The sequence below is a fragment of the Suricata suricatta genome, chromosome 16 (genome assembly GCF_006229205.1).
Source record: "Suricata suricatta isolate VVHF042 chromosome 16, meerkat_22Aug2017_6uvM2_HiC, whole genome shotgun sequence".
In the NCBI taxonomy this organism is placed as follows: Eukaryota; Metazoa; Chordata; class Mammalia; order Carnivora; family Herpestidae; genus Suricata; species Suricata suricatta.
This window is the reverse complement of record NC_043715.1, coordinates 47,477,373-47,499,185: the sequence shown is the minus strand read 5'-3', so window position 1 is coordinate 47,499,185 and position 21,813 is coordinate 47,477,373. Positions and strand designations below refer to the sequence as shown.

Genomic DNA, 21,813 nt, shown 5'->3' with positions numbered 1-21,813 from the left:
TGTTTTTATTTCTTTTGAGAGAGAGAGCGTGAGTGGGGGAGGAACAGAGAGAGAGGGAGACACAGTATCTGAAGCAGGCTCCAGGCTCTGAGCTAGCGGTCCGCACAGAGCCTGATGTGGGGCTCGAACCCACGAACCATGAGATCATGATCTGAGCCGAAGCCGGACACTTAATCGACTGAGCCATCCAGGTGCCCCCAAGAAATGTTTATAAAACATACATCCCAACACACTGGGCCTTGCTCACAGCCCTCCAACGGCCTCCTGTTATGCTCGGGAAGTAACTTCCAAAGCCCTTCCGGGGACCTACACAACCCTGTGTAACCTGGCCCCTCTCGATAGCTTCATTCCTTTTTTTTTTTTTTTGATTTTTTAATGCTTTATTTATTTTTGATACAGAGAGAGACAGAGCATGAGAGCGGAGGGGCAGAGAGAGAAGGAGACACAGAACCGGAAGCAGGCTCTGAGCTAGCTGTCAGCACAGAGACTGATGCGGGGCTCGAACCCACGAATGTGGAATCTGACCTGAGCCGAAGCCGGAGGCTTAACCGACTGAGCCACCCAGGCGCCCCTCTCGATAGCTTCATTCCTAAATACTCCTTTCTCTCGTCCCCTCGCTCTGCTCCAGCCACTCTGGTCACCTCGACAATCTTTCAACACCAGCTCCACTCCTGCTTCCTCCTGGGGTCTTTCCACGGTTTTCCAGCATCTTTGTATGGCTCGGTTCCTTCTCTTCTTTCAGGCCTCTGCTCAAATGTCACCTGCTCAGAGAGCCGTCCCCGAACACCTCTGACCTCTGTCACTCGCAAAGTCCTTATCCTGCCTTATCCTTCCAAGCGTCTCTGACCTGACATCATCGTCTGCTCCACTGGAGTATCTGCTGCTAGAGGGCAGGGGCTCTGGCCAACTCCCTGTAGGAGCTCCAGCCTACCGCTGCGCCTGGCAGCTGACTAGAGCTCCAGAATTCAATCAACACGCGAAATGAATAAAATGAACACAGAAGTCAGTGGAGAAATGAATACAACATGTGGCAATGGCTCTCAACATTCCCAAGGGGGTGCCCTTTGACCCAGCAATTCCACTTCAAAGAAAACACTGCTGATAATTCTATCACACACATGCAATCGGATGTACAAGGGTATTAACCGCAGCAAACGCTTCTAAGAGCCAAAGTTCAGTAACAGCCCAAATGTTTATCAATAGGGAAATGGTTAGGGCGTGATACACCCACACAACCATGCCACTAATGAGAAAAGGCAGGTTTCGGGTGCTTGTCTGCACCACTGACTCACCGCTAGGCAGGCCGCCTGGGGGGGGGAGGGGAACGCGGGCTTGCTCTAGGGTGAGACAGGCTTGCTTTGGAATCCAGGCCCTGCTGCTTCCTGGGAGGGGACTTCAGTTAGGATGTTCTCTTTCGGACTGTTATCTTCTGCATCTGTTAAATGGGGAGGGGAAAGGTTATAGCAATGTATATAAAACACAGCCTGGTGCACAGTAGGTCCAATGGCAATGCCAGGCCCCTTCTTTTCCCTTTTTAAGTCATTTCCACCTGGCGGTTGCTGAGTTGTGAAACTGGCATGGAGGGCGATCTGGGATTGAAAAATTTAGTTGAGAAAAACTGGTATGCCCAGAGATGAAGACGCTAAAGAGGAACACAGACAGACACGATATAAAGACGGGTGGTCGGTCACGCGAGTCTCTGCTAAACACTCACAGCCTTTGAAGAATCCATAAACAGGCCCCTCAACTTAGTCTGTGGACTGTTCTCACCCCGCCTGTGGGAGCCTGTTGAAACGGTTCCACCGGACACGGGACTGAGGAGATGGCAGCAGGGACGAGGATTGGGGGATGAGCGCAGCACAAAATAATGACAAAACATGGTGCTGCTACGCACCAAGCAGTATTCTGGGTACCTTCGCCCATTTAACTCTGCCGGGAACATTGCAAGGTGCTACCAATCTCCATTTTAGAAACGTGGGTTTCTAAAACGTGGGTTTAGGAACGTAGCCAAGGTCAGCTGCCATTTATGTGAACCCAGGTTCAAGCTCTTATCTCCAATGCTTTGCTTAAACGGTCGTTCCAGAAGGAAACTGGGAGCCGGCGCTTTAGGAATGGAATATGGGAACCAGAGTAGACTTTGGTCATGTACCCCAGTGGCTGCCTGAATTTTGTCAGAATGTACATGTATCCTCTGTTCAAATATATATAAAAAAAAACATTTTAAATAAGATTTCAAATAAAAAAAGGAAATTCCCCCATTCGCCGAAATACATATGATGGTACGTTTGAACACCAGCCACTTCTCCCTCCGCCCAGTGGTAACCGCAGTAACCAAGCTAAGCCGCTGCGCATGCGTTCTCCTAGTGCCGCCGTCCAGACCCGGTATTCCCCTCCGGTACGCACAGGGCACCACCCCTGGCTTCTTGAACTTTCGACCCACTAGTCCTCGATACCTCCTCCACCGCGGCGGGTGAGACTTAATCCTATTCCCACCAATCTATGTCTCCCAGGCCTTCAAGATAGAACCTGCCCCGGGGAGGCCCTTCAGAACCTGCCCTGCCCATCTCTGCAGCCTCACGTCCCACCCAGGGGGAATTCTGAGTCCAAAGGCAGTCTGCACCTTTCCCTCCGCCTGGAGGGCCTTTTCTCGCCCTTCAAGGTCAAACCGGACCTGGGCCCTTTCCTTGAGTGATTTACTCTAGTTGCCGTTCTCCACAGAGCGGGATGTCTTCCAGCGCACACACTAGATCTAACTCATTCCTGTGTCCCCAGCACTTACTCGGCGGCCAAGGACCCTGACACTCCTCCCTGCTGCCCCACCCCGCCGAATCCCGCCAACGCCACTGATGAGGCAGGACTTGAACCTGCTGTCTCCGTAGCCTCCCTCTCTAGCTCTTCGCTACACTCCCACTTGGGGGCCCAGGGTGAGGGCGCGCGCGCGCACTAAGGCGGAGCCACAGCGTTCTCCCACCTCCCCTCCGTCATCCGCATGCGTACTGCGGCCTACCGCCTCCATCCACGCATGCTCAGCCCGGCGCTGACGCTTCTTTCTGGCGCGCCCAGCCCTCGGCGCATGCGCAAGGCCAGCACCCTCGCGGGTCTTGATCTCCGCTCTGCCCCGCTCTACCTTCTCCTCTTCCTTTTTCGGACCGGCGTTCTTTGGGAGCCGCTTCCGGGGTGCCTAGACCGGTTCCGGAGTGACCGGTGCCTGCTTTCCCTCTCTCTTCCCAACGCTCTTTACAGACGCCATTTACAGGCCCGTGGCTTGTAGTGGGACCTCCCCCCACCAGCTCCGTCACGGAAACCGCGCGTAGCGCTGCGCCCCAAGAGCCAATCAGCAGCCGCCTTAGGTAAGGGGCCCCAAAGCCCGCGCGAGGCTCGTGCACCGGCAGGGGGCGGGGCGCGGGGGCGCGTTCGGGGCCCCGCCCCCTTCTCGACATTTAAACAGTCGTTCGGACGTCCGGCAGGTGTGCGTAACTGAGTAGGGATCCGAGAGCTATCCATAAAATACCTGGCTGGCAGGCTGGGGGGAAGAGGAGATGAATAATGCGTAAATAGGAACTTCAGTTCCTGTAAAGTGGCCGTCAAGTGTTGCAAACGTCCAATGATCGCGTGGAAAGAGGAACAAGTTTCGGGACACGTTCGCAGAGGGTCTGCAGACAGACCCTGTATACCCGGGTGGTTTTCCGAATTCTATGTAGATAGAAACCGAAATCGTAGGGTTCCCCATACGAGGCTTGTAAGCAGGTGTCTAACTATGGGAGGAGGAGTGTCTCTTAGTAATGTATATATAGACTCCTAGGTTTTAAGAGATGCCTCATAGAAACTTGTAAATATAACTGTTTAAGTGTTAGAGAGTCCTTAGAGAAATAGTGTAAATGGACTCAAGTTCTGGGGTGGGGGGAGTGGGTGTAAACGGAGTTAGGAATTAGAGGAGTCTCCCCTCAGTTTGCAAATAAACACTTAGGTTCTGGGAGAGTCCCCAAAAGGAGCATGTGAAGAGATACTTAAGTACTTTGGGAAATTCCCCCACAGAATGCTTAGATTCTTAACCTCTGGGACGTCACTGTAAGAACCCTGTAAATAAACACAAATAGACTGGCTTTATGCGTTTTTGAGACCCTGGAAACATTTGGGGTCCCCAAACTCTATGTAGGCGGATTCATTCCGGAGAGCTCCCCCATAGAGCTGTTAAAAAGATCCAAAGACTGTGGATGCTCCCCGGAAAAAAACAAACAAACAAACAAACATGCAAACAGATGCTTCCTGCATGGGAAGGGGGTTCTGTTGGTGTGTAAACAGACCAGAGCGCTGGGGCAGAATGTGAGGAACCAAACAGACACTTAAGCACTGGAGGGGGGGGGGACTGTCTTGAGAATAATGTGTAAAGTGACCCTGAATTGCAAGGGAGGGAGGATTCCTAGTGTCTGAGGGGAATCTCCATCAGAGACTGTAAACAGTCATTTAAGTGCTGCGTAGATTGTTTTTCATAAGCCTGTGTCAACAGGCCCCGTGTCCTGTCTCAGAGGGTAGTCTTCAGCTGGGTTTGTGGCTAAGGGAGAGGTCACTGGGAGCAATGAGAGAGGAGCTAGACAGGCCCCTACCTCGCTAGCAAAATCCCTCCTCTGTCCTGTAAACAGATGCTGCTGCTCTGGAGAGAGAGTCTCTCACAGGGACCGGTTACTCACTGTGTGCTTGGGTAGGAGGGGGGGCGATTCATAGACTGATTTCCCAGGCGGGGGCACGTGGCTGTCTCCCTAGGTGGAGCGTGCAGCCCTCCATCTTGGAGTTGTGAGTTTGAGCCCCACATCGGGCATAGAGCTTACCTAAAAAAAAGTTTTTTCAATAAAAATGATTTCACAGGCATTTAAGAGCTAAGCAAGGGTCAGCAAACTTTTTCTGTAAATGACCAGAGAAGAATTGTTTGAGAGCCTGCAGGGCATACTGTCTCTGTCTCAACTGCTCAACTCTGCAGCCATAGACAACTTCCAAATCGATGGATGTGGAGTGTATTCCTATAAGACTTTATTTACAAAAAGAGAAGGCAGCCCTGATTTGGTCCATAGCCTACAGTTTGCCAACTTGACCTCTGAGCTATAAAAGGAAATGACCTCTCCTGCAAACAGCCTGTTAAGCACTCCTAGACTTCTGGAGAATGGAGTGCAATCACTGGGGAAACTCCCTAGAGGGACCTATAAAGATAGTTAAATGGTAGGGAGTAGACCATATAAGTGGCAGTTTGTTTTATAACATCTTAGATTAACCACTGGTGAGACTTGGAGTGTGAGAGTTGGCAGGCCATCAGAAATGGAAGATAAGCAGACTGAAATGTAGAGAGACACCAGATGAAGACAGGCCTTTGAATGCTGGAGCCCCACCCCCACACAGGCCAGTGTTAGGTAATCAACGCAGTAGTCATGGGACCGAGGTTCATGTTACTCGTTTGTAAGGAAATGCTTTGCTACAGTTTGAGAAAGAATACATCCCATTTTTATGTGATCCCTATCCCTACGGGATACATGTTGGCACAAAGTGATTAGTAGTCGGGAATAGTTTGGGCTACAAGTAAGAGACAGAAGTGTAGTTGTTTCCCATTGCATCCAGAAGTAGACAACGCCGGGGGAATGGGGACCACCGAAGTTGTTTCTGCTACACCTGCCTGCCTTCTTTCCGGTCCAGGGTGGCTGCTGGAGCTCCAGCCTGCACACCACATTCCTTCCCGCCAGGAGGAGGAAAGGGCAAAAGGCATGTGCCGGCAACTGTGAAGGAGTTTCCGAAAGCTGCCAAAACACACTTCTGGTGTCCTACCATTGGCCAGAAAGAACTTAGTCACACGGTTACCTCATTGCAAAGGGTGCTGAAGGTGTGTTCTGGGCAGCCATGTGCCAGCTCAGAACCAAGGGTTTTATTTTATTTTTTTGAAGAAGAAGAAGAATAGATCTTGAGAGCCAGGTAGCAGTCACTGCCATAGCCACAGAGCTCTCTTGAAGGAAGTGCCTTCTTTTACAGTCCTGGGTGAACCAAATAGATTGGAGGAGACTCTCTTCACCCTGAAATCCACCTCTCTCTCTTTCTCTCTCTCTCTATAGGCAACCATGTCTGAGTCAGGCCATAGTCAGCCTGGGCTCTATGGGATAGAGAGGCGGCGACGCTGGAAGGAGCCTGGCCCCGGCGGCCCCCAGAACCTCTCCGGGCCCGGTGGTCGGGAGAGGGACTACATTGCCCCGTGGGAGAGAGAGAGACGGGTGAGTGCGTGGGCCCAAGGGCAGCGTCCACATGTCTGCACATTCCACAAATGTGTTTAAGCACCTGCCATGTGCCAGGCACTAATCTAGACGCTGGGGACCTGTCTGTGCACAAAAGCAGCTGACCTCATGGAGTAAGTCTAGAGAGTGACAGAGGGGTCTGTCCTAGATGATGGAGACAGAGAGGGCCTCCCTGATGGGGTGGGTTTGGAGCAGAGACCTGAGGAGGTGAGGGAGTACGCCATGACACAATCTGAGCGAAGAGCAGTCTAGACAGAACAGCACATGTGAAGCCCCTGTGCCCTACATCTGGTGAGCTCAGGGAGTAGCTGGGAAGCCAGTGTGGCTGCAGTGGCCAAAGGAGGAGGGAAGGTGACAGAAGATGACATCAGAGCGGTAGCTCAGGCCAGATCATGTAGGACCTGCTGGATCGGGGAAAGGACTTTGGATTTCGCTGAGTGAAATTGGCATCTGAGGGTTTGAGCTGAGAGGTGCCATAAGCTTAGGTTTGGAAGAGTCATATGATAACAGCAGCTGCTCCTAGGTGTTGGGAGGTGTGCGGTGTGCGGGCCCCATGCAGGGTGCTTTAGCGTCTTTGGGGCTTCCTGCGCCCTTCCCACAACCCCGTGAAGTGGAACCTAGGACAGATCCGGTTTGCCCTAATGAAGAACATGAGTCTCTGGGGAAAAGGGACTTAACCCAGAGTCACAGAGTCAGTAAGCTTCGGGGCCAGAACCCAAGCCCAGCACTGGTCTGCCTGCCGTAGTGTCCTGGACTGGGAAGCGGGAGCCTCGGCTTGGGCCTCAGTCCGGCCTTGCCGTCTCTCCTGGGCCGAGGTGACTTGCTGTCAACCTGTCCCCTGCTCCGCTGCTTTCTCTAGGACCCTGCCTGCCTCTGAGAGAGGTTTGGGGGGAAGAAGAAGGTAACAGTTGGGACTACTTTTTGAGCCACAAAATTGCAAATAGGAATAATAGTTTATTTCACAGTGAGCTCAGCTCTTACTCCTTTCCTTGGGGCGCAGCATAGGTGAGGACACAGGGTCTCTTTCTTTCTTCCACGCATACCCTGGGGAAGCCATCATCCTGTACTTTCAGCTTCCATCCCTGGATGAGCCTCTCCAAAATCTCTTGCCAGCCCCTGACTTTGCCATTGATCCCTGGCAGCTTCCTAAGTGGCCAGTAGATTCCTTACGTCCTCCACGTCCCCTGCTGACCTCGGCATCTTCCTTTCATTTCTCCTAGTATCCATGACAGCCCACTGGGCCTCATCCCGGACACCCCTTCCCCACGTCAGTCACCCTGTACGTTGTGCCCCCTGAATACACGTCCTGTGTTCTCTGTCCTCACAGCCTCCCTCCCAGGTACCATCCTCCCCTCCCCGGACCTTCTCCCCCGTCTCCCTCCCTGTGCCGAAAGCCCACAGCCTCTCCTGTAGTTCTGTCACCGCTGTTCATTCCAAATGCTTTGCTGCCTGTTTGTTTGTTCTTCACCATAGGCCAGGGAAGTGAGCAGAATCTCAGTAAATATCCCCAGTGTATGGTGAGCAAATTACCCACCAAAGGGTCAGGGCTCTCCTGAGGCTCCTCAGGGAACCAGAAAAGAACAAGACTCAAACTCCAGTCTCTCCCCTTTCTTGAGCAGATTGGGGGTGGGTCACAATAAACATGAAGACGAGGTGCGGGACTCAGTCCCCTGGCTGCTGGCAGGCGCGGGTGGAGCTGAGGAGCCACGAGGAAGGATCAGGACAGCAGGGCACTCAGGACAGCAGCTGTCAGATAACGAGCGCCTGCCGTGGTCAGAGGCCCACAGGCGGTTTTCAGGGTCCGTCCACGCTCAGCCTTGCCGTAGTCCTGTGACGAAATCCCCATCCCTGTTGGCCAGATGAGGAAACAGGCCAAAGTGAGGCCTTAGCCAGGTTCACATAACCAGCAAAAGGCAGGGCGAGTTTGAACCCAGGCCTAGCTCCAGAGCGCTAGCTCCTTCCCCCGGGCTGGTCGTGTGGCGGAGGCAGCCGGATGCAGTTCTAGAGCCAGGCCGCCAGGGTTCAGAGCCTGGCTCCAGTCTGTATTGGCCACATGACCTTGGGCAAGCCAATCAACCTCAGTTTCTTCATTTGTAAAATGGGGATGATAATGTCCATCTCATGGGCTCGCTGGTGGAATTCATATGTGAAGGCATTTAGAATTGTACCCGGCACCCGAAGGCCCTGGGGAGTGTCCCAGAGAGGTGGGGGGGCCGTGCCCCACTAACTACCCTCCCTCACCACAGGATGGCAGCGAAGAGACCAGCACCGCCGTCATGCAGAAAACCCCCATCATCCTCTCAAAGCCTCCAGCAGAGCGGGTGAGCGAGGAAGAATCTTCCAAAGGGGAGGCTGGGAGCGGTTGGGGCAAGGATCTCTCCCGCTGACCAGAACCTTCTCGCCCCGTAGTCTAAGCAGCCACCGCCCCCAGCAGCCCCAGCCGCCCCACCTGCCCCAGCCCCTCTCGAGAAGCCCATCGTCCTCATGAAACCACGGGAAGAGGGGAAGGGGCCTGCGGCTGCCACAACCGCCTCCACCCCCGAGGGCGCTGCCCCGGCACCCCCGGCGGCCCCCGCACCGCCCAAGGGAGAGAAGGAGGGACAGAGACCCACGCAGCCTGTGTACCAGATCCAGAACCGGGGCATGGGCACTGCCGCGCCGGCCGCCATGGACCGTGAGTTGGGGCTCGGGCAGGAGCTGGGCGGGAGCTGGACCGCCCTCACACAGACCCTCACCACGTCCCGCCTCCTGCTTTCTCCTGTCTCCAGCTGTCGTGGGCCAGGCCAAACTGCTGCCCCCAGAGCGCATGAAGCACAGCATCAAGTTGGTAGATGACCAGATGAATTGGTGTGACAGCGCCATCGAGGTACTGAGCGGGGAGCGTGGGGTCTCCCTGCTTGAGCTTCCTCAGGCCCCACGTCTCACCGCCTCCGCCCCACCTCCCCACTGCCACCCTCTCGGCAGGGGATCCCGGACTAGACAGCTTTCAGGCAGTTGCAACAGTGAGAGAGAAGCGATCAGAAGGTTCTCACCTAGCCAGGGCTGAGTTTCAGTGGGGTGCAGTACATGGGCCGTGCCGGTTGTGAAAATACTGAAACACTGTGATACTAGTTGGCAAAGAGGGACCCCCACTACCACCCAGATGCCCTGGGACCTCCTTCACCGCCTCCTGCCCCTTCAGGTCCGCCTCCTGGACCCTGCTCCAGTTCCCCTCCCGGCCGGTTGAGGCGCCCTGTGCAGTAGCAGTGTTAGCTCACTCCCAGAGGCTCCGCTCTCCACCTCAGTGGCCTCTGCTCCAGTCCAGACCTCACATTCCTGGACTGGCATGCGACTCGGCTTCATTTCTCCTCTCCTGCTGCTTCCCCCCCCAGCCCTGTCACATCCTGTCTCTGCCAAGATTCTCCCAGATGTGTCCCTTCTTCTCCAACAGCTTGGACTTATTAGGCCAACATGCCGGGCCCATCTTTTACCTGGCCTCCTGCTTTTCTGTGTCCACTGTCCTAGTGATATCAACTGGAGAGTTTAAAACAAAACAAAAGCCAGTGTCTAGGCCTGCCCTTCACTGTCATATTAGAAATCCCTGCGGTGATGACAGCGTTCTGAATTTACACTGTCTGGTGTGGCAGCCACTGTCCTTCTAAGTGGCTGTTGGACACTTATCCACATATCCCCATAGGTGGCTAATATCACTGAGGAACTGAATTTTTAGCTTTGTTTCATTTTCATGGACTTTATTTTTTTTTAATGTTTAGTTTTGAGACTCACAAAGCGTGAGCGAGAGAAACAGCGGAGAGAGACGGAGGCACTGAATCAGAGAGAGAGGGAGACACAGTCTGAAGCAGGTTCTGAGCTGTCAGCACAGAGCCCAGCATGGGGCTCAAACTCGACAGACCGCAAGATCATAACCTGAGCCAAAGCTGGACATTTAAACTGACAGCCAGCCAAGCGCCCCTCATTTGAATGAACTTAAATTTAAATGGCCACATGTGGTCAGCGTCCAGCTTGTTGAACAGGGTTAGCCCCTGTTATTCTTTCTGCTTTAAGGTGTCCAGGGTTAGGCCCAGGATTGGCTTCCTTTTTAAAAAAAAAAAAAAAAAAAAAAAAAAAAAGCTCCAGTTAATTTTAAGAAGCTGTTGAGCACTTTTCTGTGTTTCTTAAGGCGTGTCTCTCACACCCCCTAGTGGTGAAAGGTATCAGAGCTGGTGGCCCAGAGGTGCAGGTCTCTGGAGTTTCCAGGACTTAAATCCTACAGACAGGAACCAGGACAAACGGACCTCCGCTTCCTCACTCTTTTCCCTTTTCCATGCTTCTGCGTGTTTTCCCAACCTGCCAGAAGCCGAGAGCCCTCCAGGAGGCCGCTCCAGTCGCCCCCGGATACCACATCCGGTCTTCCACCTGCTCTTCCTTTCTGTGCCTTTCTCCTCCTCTTTCCCAAAGTCAGCTTTCCCTTCTTCCCACTGTGTTCCAGCTGCACTGGCCTCCCATTAGCTTCCTGACCATGCCAGGCTCTGTCTACTTTGGGACTCTCACAGATGCCATTGTTTGTGCCCCTGCGTACGTCCAGAGGCCCTTTGCCCAACTGAGGGATGGGAGCCGTCAAAGTGCTTCTTCCACACCTGACAAGGCCGGCTGGCCAGTCTCTGCCCCGCCCCAGTCTCCCTCCCACTCCAGCGACCGACAGACGTACGAGGCTCACGTTCCTTCATCTCCCCACAGTACCTGTTGGATCAGACTGATGTGCTGGTGGTTGGTGTCCTAGGCCTTCAGGGGACGGGCAAGTCCATGGTCATGTCATTGTTGTCAGCCAACACTCCTGAGGAGGACCAGAGGTAAGGGGTGTGGAAGACCAGGAGGGAGGTGGACACCTACCTGGAGCACAGGGAAGCGTGGGCCTGGCTATAGCAAGTGGTATTACCAAAGGACTTTGGGGAAATACTCCCCCTCCCTTGGTTGGCCTCAGCATCTTTGTGAGATGGGGCTGATTAGGGCCTGGCCTACATCTTTGTGTGGCTCCAGGGTAACCAGTCCTGTTTCTCCCTCCCTTCCTGCCATCCCCAGGGGATGGTCCAGAGCCCAGCTTTGGATCTAGATTGACTTCAGTCTCAGCTCGGCCACTCACCAGCCCGCTGACCTTGGGAATGTCACTTCACTTCCCAGTATCTCACTTCGTCATCTGTAAAGTGGGTTTTTGGAGGATAAGATCAGGAAGGCAGAGTTAACAAGAACCCGACGCAGAGCAAATGCTCACAGGATATCGGTTGATAAGGCCGGGCACATAGAACAGGGAGAGAGATTCGGATGTGGGGCGTGGGTTCTAGACCAGCCTCAGTCCTGCATTCTCGAGTAAGGATGGGGATGGTTGTGAAAACAAAAGCATGAAGTCACAGGAGAGGATTTGGGGGAAGAGAGAGCTTAAGATCTAGGGACCAGAACTGAGGGCAGGGAAGGAAAGAGAGAAAGGCAGGGACTGGGGAGGAGGGGACATAACCAGTCTGATTAAGGAAGACTCAGACTGGGGATTGAGAAAGGACTGTCTAAAAAATACAGGGATTTGGTTTGGTTTTTTTCCATAAAGCAGGTGAGCAGGGAGGGTCCAGAGTGTCCCCCAGATCTTGGAAGGTCCGATGGAGACCCAGAGCAGGTTAGGAACCACTGCTGTGAGACTGTGCATCCGAGAGACCCAGAGCTGCGGGGCTGCCCTTCCTCCCGGGTCAGCTCCGTCTCGTCCTTTCTGCTCGTAACTCAGGCTCACCTTGGCCCCGCTCGGGGGCAGCCCCAGCTCTCCCAACACTCTTTCCGTCTTAGCTCCCACCCGCCTACAGCTCTGAGTTCAGATTCCTGAGCTGGACAGAATTCTACTGGCCTAGCTTATCTTTTTTTTTTTTTTTAATGTTTATTTTATTTATTTTGAGAGCAGATGCGAGTGAGGGAGGGGCAGAGAGAGAGGGAGACAGAGAATCGCAGCAGGGTCCACACTGTCAGCACAGAGCCCAACACGGGGCTCGAACTCCCCAACCATGAGATCGTGACCTACATTGAAGCCGGACGCTTAACCACCTGAGCCACCAAGGCGCCCTCTGCTTATCTTTTCAAGCCACTTCGGCTTGGGGTGTGGTGGACTTTGATGCCAGCTCTTGCCATCAGGTTTCCTGATGATGTTAAGAATTCCTCTGCTTCTCCCTTCATTCCTGCCCCCTGGCCCAAGCTCTGACATCTCCCCTACAGAATGCCAAGAACCTCCTCACTGGTCTCCCTGCTTTCATTCAATTCAGCCAGCATTCATGCAGTGCTTACTGTGTGCCAGGCACTGTTCCGGGCGCTGGGGATGCAGCAGTAACTAGAACTCTGCCCTGGTGAGCACTTCATGAGGGTGAGAGCAAACAAAATAACGTTGCTTGACACGTGAGAAGGTGTTAACCAAACGGGAAGGGATTATAGGGGAGCCGTGTTGGTGCTGCCTTCCAGTGCCCAACAGAGTGGCCAGGGAAGGCCTCGCCAGGAGGGCCACCAAGCAGAAGGCGGCTGGGAGGCCAGAGGGCTTTCTAATCAGGGGGATTGGCAGGAGCCGGCGTCTGAGGCAAGAGCTTGCCTGGTGTGTGCACAGAACGGCCCGAAGGCCCTGGAGCTGGAGCTGAGCGAGCAAGAAGGGAAGTCTTAGGCGGCCAAGGTCAGAGGGTAAGGGAGGCTGCAGCTCTCCATGTAGCGCAAGGGGGAGCTTTCCAAACCCGCCTCCAGTCCTGTCACTTCTCTACTTAAACATCTTCAGGGGCTACTCCAGGCTCATGGGCCCAAGTCTCAGCTCCTTACCGGGCCCCACAGAGGCCTGTGTTGCCTCTTCTTGCTCCCAGCCCCCTTCCTCTCTGCTCTCCCCACACTGGTCTTTGATCCCTCGTACACGCCACCTGCCTTTCACCGGGACAGTCTTCGCTTTCGTCCTGCACCTCCCCTTTAGCTTAATTAACTTTCTTCTCTCTCGCTCTCTTGGGGAGTGGTCGTCTGTCTCTTGTATGACAGCCCTCCCCGGCTCTCCCAGCTGAGCTCTCCCTGTCCTGAGTGCCACACGCCCCTTCTTCCTGCCGCTCGCAGTGACGGATCTCTGTCGATCTGTGCGCCGGAGCAGAGGCTGCTAGCAGGCAGACACAGTTCCCTGCCACATCCTGGCATCTGGTACACCCGAGGCCTTCGGGGCAGTGTCTGTCAAGTGGGAGGCCACTCACTCCGTGCCGGACAGCATAACGCGCCTCTCAGGGAGGTGGGGATTGCCTTTTGAGAGAGAAATTTTACAGACTGAAGGAGAAAATCACATTGTCCAAGTCACCGAACGTGACCAAGTTGGGCTCCACGGTTTAGGGCAAGGCTCAGCTCGGCCGGCTTTGCCGTCATTCCAGTCCGGGGCAGATAGAACGGAGTCTCTCCTGACCAGGGAAGAACTGGGGACCGAGTTCTGCCACCAAGCAGCCTCTCACTGTGGGGGGCGGAGAGTATTCAGTGCTGTGTGTGCAGGGCCAGCACGTGGCAAGTGCTCTGGGTAATTCTTGTAGCTGACGATTATGTATCGCTGCCCAGCAGGCATTTTCCTAAGGGCTTTACAGCAATTAGCCTCATAGCAGCCCTAAGAGTTTCAAGACTGCTGTTATCCCCATTTACAGATGAGGAAGCCAAGGAGAAAGAGATTAAGGACTTGCCCAAAGCCCCGGGGCCAGGAGGAGGCAGAGCTGGGATTTGAATCCCGCAGCCTAGCAGAGGCTCAGCTCTCACGCCCCTCATTCTGTGGACTTCATCAGATGAGTTACTAGATCTACTATAGGTAGGGGTGAAGTCGTGTGGGATAAAACGTTCTCCGGGCAGCGGGGGACACAGGTGGAAGGGCTCGTAGGGGCCAGGGCGCCCCCTCATTTCACACGGTCACACTCCCCGAGACGTCAGAGGCTGAGCACCAGACCTCTGACGCGCCCCACCCGCTCCTCCACAGGGCATACGTCTTCCGGGCCCAGAGTGCCGAAATGAAGGAACGAGGGGGCAACCAGACCAGTGGCATCGACTTCTTTATCACCCAAGAGCGGATCGTTTTCCTGGACACACAGGTGCCGTCCTCCACGTCCTCCACCCCCACCCCCACCGTGTGCCGCGTTCACGTCGTCCCTGGACGTTTGTAAGCGGACCGTGCTTGGAGTCCATGTGGTTTCGGCCCAGCCCCGGGCACGCTCGCCAGGTGCTCACGGGCAGGTCGCGTCTTTTCTTGGCCTTTAGCATGTTTTCAGGTTTTGCCATCCTCCCCTCCCATCCATCATATACACAGTAGCCTAGAGAATCTTCCAGCATAGTGGGTAAACGTGTGAGCCCTCGAGGCTGGTCTGTGTATGCCAGAGTCTGCTTTTAATTCTCCCCATTTGGGTAACTTGATGCAAGTTTTTACCCCTCAAACCTCAGTTTGTTTGTTTGTGGGGATGATCACTGTACTCAGCCTCACGGGTTCATTGCAGGGGCTCAGTGGGAAATCCAGGCAGAGCGGTTGGCGCAGGACCCGGCACGTGGCCCGTGCTCAGGCCCAGCGCTGTCATTAGAACTGACCTGTCGTGTGTCTGGCAGGTTTCCTCATCCTCTCCCTTGCCCTCAGGCAGAGTCCCTGTCCCTTAGCGTGGCGTTCAGGGCTCACCACCCCGCACCCCCACCCCCGACCCCAGCCTGCCCTCTCTGGTGTAGTCTCTAGCTCCACACACTGTACAAGGCCTCGCCATGATCCCTCTCCCTGCTAGGCTGGCCACTTCCTGTCCCCTTTATCTGAAACTGCCTGTTCCTCAGTTTCCTGAAGTGGGAAAAGCAGTCTCGCCTACCTTGTAGGGTTGTTGTGAGGCTCCGGTGAGTTAATGCAAGCAAAGGCCTCATGACGGTGCCTGCCATGAAGTAGGTACTTCACATTCCTACTCTTTGCTGTCACCGTCATGGTCATGAGAACATTCTCGCTCCCCTTGCCTTTTTGCCTGGCTAATGCCTTTTCCTCCCAGAAGGCTCCGCTGGGGCATCGCCTCCTCCCAGAAGCCTTCCCGGCCTCCGAGCACCCACTGGTGCTGTGTGCACCTTCCCTCGTGGCACTGACTGACCACGGCCTCTTCCCACAGTGAACTGCACCCACTCCCTGCCTGCCTGGAGCTCTTCAGGGCGGAGCTGTGGTCAGGGCCTGCCCCCTAGGTGGTTCTCCCTGAGTGTTGATGGACCAGAGTTCTAGCCACCATAGGTGTGGGTGGCACGGACAGTGAAACCCACAAATGTGATTTGAGTCGGGCCCCGTGCAGGGGCCGCTAGGGACCTAGAGACGAGCGCAAGCTGGGCCCAAGGCTCGTGCGGGGCAGAACGGAAGTCAGAACAAGACAGAGTAGATCACGCAGTGTTGAGAGCTTTAGGAAGCGAGCAGTTGGGAGACACTCATGCTTAATTCCACTCACCGCAGTAAGAAGTCAGGAAGATTGCCAAACCGATTTAACTCTTGTGGCTTTTAAATGGAATGTTCCTCTAAGAAAAGGTGATGAACTCTCCACGGATTCTTTGATGCCCACTGATGCAAGTTTTAAATCCTCACCAATTTTCACACTAAACATTGTTTTTGGACCAAAGTAATTATCTAAGCAGAGTTTTGAAAGCAGTTGAAACAACTAAGAAAAACAAAGTGTCTTGAAGGGACGTGACTCATTCAAGTCAATAATCACGTTTCTTAGCACTAGGAGAGCGCTCTGAGCACGAGGCCCTTGGGAGCCGTGCTGGGGGCCGTGTGCCTGCTGTGAGGCAGTCTTTCACCCCCTCTTGCTGACTAGCTCTTACGCATCAGAAACCGCCTGTGTTTCTGACCTTATTTTGCCCTGAGAGAGGCGAGGTATTGGCCTTCATCTTGTGGAACTCGGGATGGCTGTGACCCTTCGGTCACCATTCCTGACACCCTGTCCTCCTTGCCGCAGCCCATCCTGAGCCCCTCCATCCTGGACCACCTTATCAACAATGACCGCAAGCTGCCTCCGGAGTACAACCTGCCCCACACCTACGTAGAGATGCAGGTGAGGCCGTCAAGCCGGGCCTGGGGGCGAGGTCTCCACCTTCCCCTCCAGATTCCCTGCGGGGAGCAGGGGAGCAGGGGGTGAGTCGGCCTCGTTTCCACTTCATGAAGAGCCCTGGGAGCCCCACGAGCTGTAGGAAAGAGCAGCACTGAGAGTCCTGTTGGGCTCACCCCCTGGCCGTGCTCCTCAGAAAAGCCATTTCCCGCCCCCTCCTTCCCTCTTCGGGCCTCGCTATCTGCCTTGGTAAGGTGGGCGTGACGGTTCCTGTCTTGCCCAGCTCAGGGAGGGCCCTGAAGGAAGCGCCAGCAGAGCCTGGGCACGCAGTAGGTGCTTCGAGGCTCTGAGGCTCTCACCCTGCTGCCCCCTGAGCCAAGTCCTGGGAGCAGGGACCCCGGTCTGGGCGGTGGGCGGGGGGAGGCTCCAGCTCCCTTACCACTTCCTGCCCTCTCCCAGTCGCTCCAGATCGCGGCCTTCCTCTTCACCGTCTGCCACGTGGTGATCGTTGTCCAGGACTGGTTCACAGACCTCAGTTTATACAGGTGAGCGGGGGGAGGGGAGGCGGGGAGCCAGGCAAGAGATGGGGGCCGGAGACTCAGCCACTTGCCCAGGTCTCACACGTTCCACGTAGCAGCCACAGGGGCCCCTTTAAAGTGTGAGTTGGGGGCACCTGGGCAGCTCAGTTAAGCATCTGACTCTTGACATCTGGGGTCAGGTCATGATCTTGTGGTTGGCGAGATGGAGCCTCATGTTGGGCTCTGTGCTGACAGTGTGGATCCTGCTTGGGAGTCTGTCTCTCTGTCTGTCTGTCTCTCTCTCCCTCCCTCCCTCCCTCTCCCTTTCCCTCCCTCTCTGCATCCCTCCCCCACTCGTACATGCTCATACATGCATATGTAATCTCTCTCTCTCTCTCTCAAAAATAAATCAACTTCAAAATAAAATGGGAGTTGGAGTGGGTCCTCATCACCTAACACACGTACACACACAACTCCCCACGGACTTTATACATCACTCAGAACAGGATCCAAAGTCCTTCTCATGCGTGCCCTGCAGGGTCCTCCATGGGACAGCCCCAGTCTCCTCACTGGCCTTCTCCCACCACCTTCCCTCACTCCCCCCGTGAAAGCCCTGGTGGCCCCGTGGCTGCTCCTCCTGCAGCTTAGGACCTCTGCATCCGTCAGCCAGAGCATTCTTCCTGCAGACCTCAGACTCCCTCCCTCACGTCCTTCCACCTCGGGCCTTCCCCGATCTTCTAACATAGAGCCCCGCCAGCCGCCCCCACTCTTACCCTGCTGTGTTTTCCTTCGTTGCATTTATCACTCCCTCACAGGACATTGCAGCTCTCTTTATGGTCTGTCTCCCCCAGTCTGGGTCCCGGTGCCTCTCATAGTGCCTGGCACAGAGTGGATGATACACATTTGTGGAATGAATAGCGTGGTCAGGAGCAGGCTTGTCCATCTTGTCCGTCTCCTCCAGGCACATGTCCCGCTCCTTTGGTTCCCCGGGCAGGCAGGAAGGGGCAGAGAGTCAGGATCTGGCAGGAGCCCCACCTGACGCAGCTGGAGGTTCTAGAAATGCCCCCCCCGGACAGAACTGGCTCAGAACCCACGGCGTAAGGCTTCGCCTTGGCCTCAGGCCCCAGGGGACGGCTGTGCGGAGGCCAGCCGCCGTGGGCACGGAGCCCAGACGCAGGAGTTCGTGGGGAGGGGAAGGCTGAGCCGAGAGAAGCGGATGTCTCCAAAGTAAGGCAGCCCCGGATTTGAACCCCAGCTCTTATTAGGTGAATAGCCTCTTTTTCCTTAGCTCCCCATAGGCAAATTGCTTTATGCGGATTCAGTGAGTTTAAAAGAACTTAGAGCGTTCAGGGGTGGATGGGAACATAATGTTTATGTGAGTGATTCCGGGGTTGGTGGTGAACCGTGGGTCTGGCCAACAATAAAAATGACTTTCTGGGAGAGCCATCCCTTGTGACCAGATCTAAGTATCTTTTTTTTTTTTAATGTATTTTTGAAAGAGTCGGGGAGGGGCAGAGAGAGACACACAGAGGATCTGAAGCGGGCTCTGCGCCGATGGCAGAGAGCCCGATGCGGGCCTCAAACTCCCCAACTCCCCAGCCGTGAGATTGTGACCTGAGCCCGAGCCAGATATTTCATCAACTGAGCCGCTCAGGCGCCTTATTTCTGAAGCACCCCCGCCACTACCACCGCGGTAGTCTATTTGAATTCAGTCATGTGAGAAGTCCATTGAGCATGTATGGACGCCTTTCACTGTCCTGGGCACTGGGGACACAGGCGTGAGTATAGCAGACTGCCCGCGGAGTTTGCGTTTGGATTGGGGGGCGGTCTCGGCTGGCATGGGGCAGAGCCTCAGGTGGGCTTCTCAGCAAGCAAACCCCATGAAACTGGGCAGCGTGTTTGTGCGTGTGTCCGAGTGGGGGGGGTGTCCCTGCTTCTCATCGGGCCCCCTGATCCCTTCCTTCAGATAACAGGTTTGTTTTATAGACATATTTGGAAATTTTATTGTGAAATAGCATAAACTGAAACTTAAGTCCATTTAGAAATTTGCACATGGATGTTTATAAAGCAGTTTTATTCATAACTGCTAAAACGAGGAAGCAATCAAGGTGTCTTCCAGTAGGTAAATTGATAAACGAGGAGGCGTCCAGATAATGGACTGTTGCTGGCAATGCGTTACCGAACCATGAAGGGGCCCGGAGGAAGTACACGTTCTTGAGTGCGTGTTACTAAGCGAAAGCCAGTTTGGCGGGGCTAGTGTACGATTCCAACTCCGTTACATTCTGGAAAAGGCAAAACTGTGGAGACCAGTCAAAAGGACAGGGCTCGGGAGTGGGAGGGGTGGGTAGGCAGAGCATAGAGGATTCTTAGGGCCATTGAAACCATTCATTGTGATACTGTGTCCTGGGCACTTGTCCTGTTTGTCAAAAGCATAGAATATACGACACCAGCAGGGAAGCCTAGTGTACACCGTGGCCTTTGGGTGACGATAATGTGTCATAGGCTCGTCAGGATGTTGATATTGAGGGAGGCTGTCCTTGGGGGGTGGGGGGCCGGACATTCATGGGAATCCCTGTGGTTTCCACTCGGTTTTGTGGCAGTCTTACAAATGCTGTAAAAAATGAAGTATATATTTTCTTGATAGCATAAGCTCTTTAAAAATGGATACAGCTCACATGGGTCCATGGATTGGTGTCTGAGAGAGGGGTCTCTGAATTCCCTTAAACCGTGTGAGAAATCGGGTGTGGCTGTAGCTTTTATGAGATCCACAAAGGGGGCCCCTGCCCCGGCTGTGGGATAGGGGGTGCCGATGCCAGAGCACCAACCTCTCGCCCCGAACCCCAGGTTCCTCCAGACTGCAGAGATGGTGAAGCCCTCTACCCCGTCCCCCAGCCACGAGTCCAGCAGTTCCTCAGGCTCCGACGAAGGCACTGAGTACTACCCCCACCTGGGTGAGAGGCTTGCCGGTGGAGGGGGGCACGGGAGAGGGGGAAACCAGGAGCACTGGGGCAGTGGGGAGCTGGGAGGAAAGAAGTCAGCAGATTAGCTGCTCCTCCCTCTAAGGTTCCCACCTGACCACCAAGGACATGACCCTGAGTCTGGGTCTGGCTCCTTGATCCGAATGGAAGCCTTTTGCGGACAGGATCCACATCCGCCCATTTCTCTGTCCCCGGCATCTCCAGCACAGACTCAGGGAGTGAGTGTGGAGGTAACCTGAGGGCCCCCCGGGCACCATGCTTGCCCTCCAGCCGCGCACGTGCTGATCTCCTTACTCTGCTCTACCGGAGACACACTGCTCTTCACAAACATCTCGTTCATTTAGGACCCCACCCCTGCCCCCACGCAGGGTCTTCCCTACTTCCTCTGCCTCACCAGGCCCCCGGTGCCTTTCCGTCTTACTCCTGATCGAGTGGCTGTCTTCCTCTTCTGTCTTTTCCATCAGACTGAGGGCTCCTTTGGGACAGAAACTAGGTCTCACATCTGGGTCCCATGCATCACCCAGCACAGGGCCTGGTGCTAAAGCAAAGTAACAGGTCACATAAATATCTACCAGCGCTCCGAACCCAGGGGTGACGGCAGATCTTTGCACGAGGGGGGACGTCCACGCAGCCCGGCCCCAGCCGCCTCACACGGCTGCGTCTCTCTCCCCTCCAGTCTTCCTGCAGAACAAAGCTCGCCGGGAGGACTTCTGTCCTCGCAAGCTGCGCCAGATGCACCTGATGATTGACCAGCTCATGGCTCACTCCCACTTGCGTTACAAGGGTGAGGGTCCCTGAGTCACCCCCCAAGCTGACTGGTCCCGTGGCCCAGACGTCCAGACTGGCCCCCTGACTCCAGCCTGACCGTCACCCCTGCACCTCCCCCACCCCTCCGCGTGGTGTCTGTAGGCTGACAGGCTCTCTCCCCCAGGTACTCTGTCCATGTTACAGTGCAACGTCTTCCCCGGGCTCCCACCCGACTTCCTGGACTCCGAGGTCAACTTGTTCCTGGTGCCCTTCATGGACAGCGAAGCAGAGAGTGAAAACCCACCCCGAGCAGGTCTGGTTGGGTCTGGTCTGGAGGGAGATACACGTTGCCCTGGCCTGGGGCGATAGGGTCCCACGCTGGTCTGAGGGGAGACTCCGGCTTGTTCTTAAACCCTTTCAAGGGCAGACCTTGTTGCCCAGATGGGGTGCTCCTGGCATTGCAGCCCAAGATACTGGGTGACTGGGAGAAAGGAAAGGGCCCTTATCCTCCCTGCCTCAACTTGCCAGGACCTGGTTCCAGCCCGCTCTTCTCCCTGCTCCCTGGGTACCGTGGCCACCCCAGTTTCCAGTCCCTGGTGAGCAAGCTCCGGAGCCAGGTGATGTCCATGGCCCGGCCACAGCTGTCACACACCATCCTCACGGAGAAGAACTGGTAAGAGCCCTGGGCAGAGGGGTCAGTGTGGGGGCCCCAGCCTGGTGCAGACAAAGGACGTTCTCAGGGATGTCCCCACTTCTCGGTTTCCTTTTCTGGGACCGTTGATGACCACTTCCGCGCCAGACAGCATGCTGTCTCTTGAGTCCTCCTGAGAACCCACTGGGGTGTAGGTCCTGTCACCGTTTTATGAGTGGGGAAATTCAGGCCCAGAGAAAGGAAATGCCACATGGCAATGTCACACACGTGTGGCTAGGTGTCATTTGATGTCGAGGAATAGGACCAGTGAGCCCAGTCAAGCTCAAATGCTCGTTGAGGCCCTGAGTGCAGAAAGCGTGGCCTCACAGGAGGGGACACTGAAATGTCCCCACGGGAGCTGCATTCCCCAGCTCTCAGTGGATGGCACAGTCTCCTTGCCCCCTCCACCTTCCCTCCTTCTGTGCCATCTGGCTCTCTCCACCCTGCTCTCCTGGAGCCCTGAACCTCCCCAGCGCCAGCTTCACACCTCTCTGTCTGTCTGTCTGGAGCCCGCAGCAGGTCTGCCAGGGCCAGGCCGGCAGCACCGAGTTCCCAGGAGACCCGGGAGTTGGA

At 55.1% G+C, this 21,813-nt stretch overlaps 1 protein-coding gene and 1 long non-coding RNA gene across 3 annotated transcripts in view; one reads left to right on the top strand and one right to left on the bottom strand.

Moving 5' to 3' along the window:
* Positions 1–1,173: 1,173 nt before the first annotated feature.
* On the bottom strand, positions 1,174–3,330 carry LOC115280708. Its single transcript, XR_003903894.1, has 2 exons — positions 3,128–3,330; positions 1,174–1,435 (listed from the first exon to the last, which is right to left on the bottom strand). It is a non-coding gene; the product is annotated as an uncharacterized LOC115280708 (long non-coding RNA).
* Positions 3,040–21,813, top strand: part of SMG9 (SMG9 nonsense mediated mRNA decay factor) — a 19,820-nt gene continuing 1,046 nt past the window's right edge. Inside the window, exons 1-14 of one of the 2 annotated variants that reach the window (XM_029925770.1) lie at positions 3,040–3,350; positions 6,090–6,245; positions 8,513–8,587; positions 8,676–8,940; positions 9,035–9,132; positions 10,983–11,095; positions 14,239–14,350; positions 16,217–16,312; positions 16,766–16,851; positions 19,669–19,775; positions 19,967–20,032; positions 20,479–20,586; positions 20,734–20,862; positions 21,078–21,222. In XM_029925770.1, coding sequence (XP_029781630.1) covers positions 6,096–6,245; positions 8,513–8,587; positions 8,676–8,940; positions 9,035–9,132; positions 10,983–11,095; positions 14,239–14,350; positions 16,217–16,312; positions 16,766–16,851; positions 19,669–19,775; positions 19,967–20,032; positions 20,479–20,586; positions 20,734–20,862; positions 21,078–21,222 — 1,550 coding nt within the window. In that variant the 5' untranslated portion in view covers positions 3,040–3,350; positions 6,090–6,095. The remainder of the gene's footprint in view (positions 3,351–6,089; positions 6,246–8,512; positions 8,588–8,675; positions 8,941–9,034; positions 9,133–10,982; positions 11,096–14,238; positions 14,351–16,216; positions 16,313–16,765; positions 16,852–19,668; positions 19,776–19,966; positions 20,033–20,478; positions 20,587–20,733; positions 20,863–21,077; positions 21,223–21,813) is intronic. The other variant, XM_029925772.1, reaches the window with a different exon arrangement.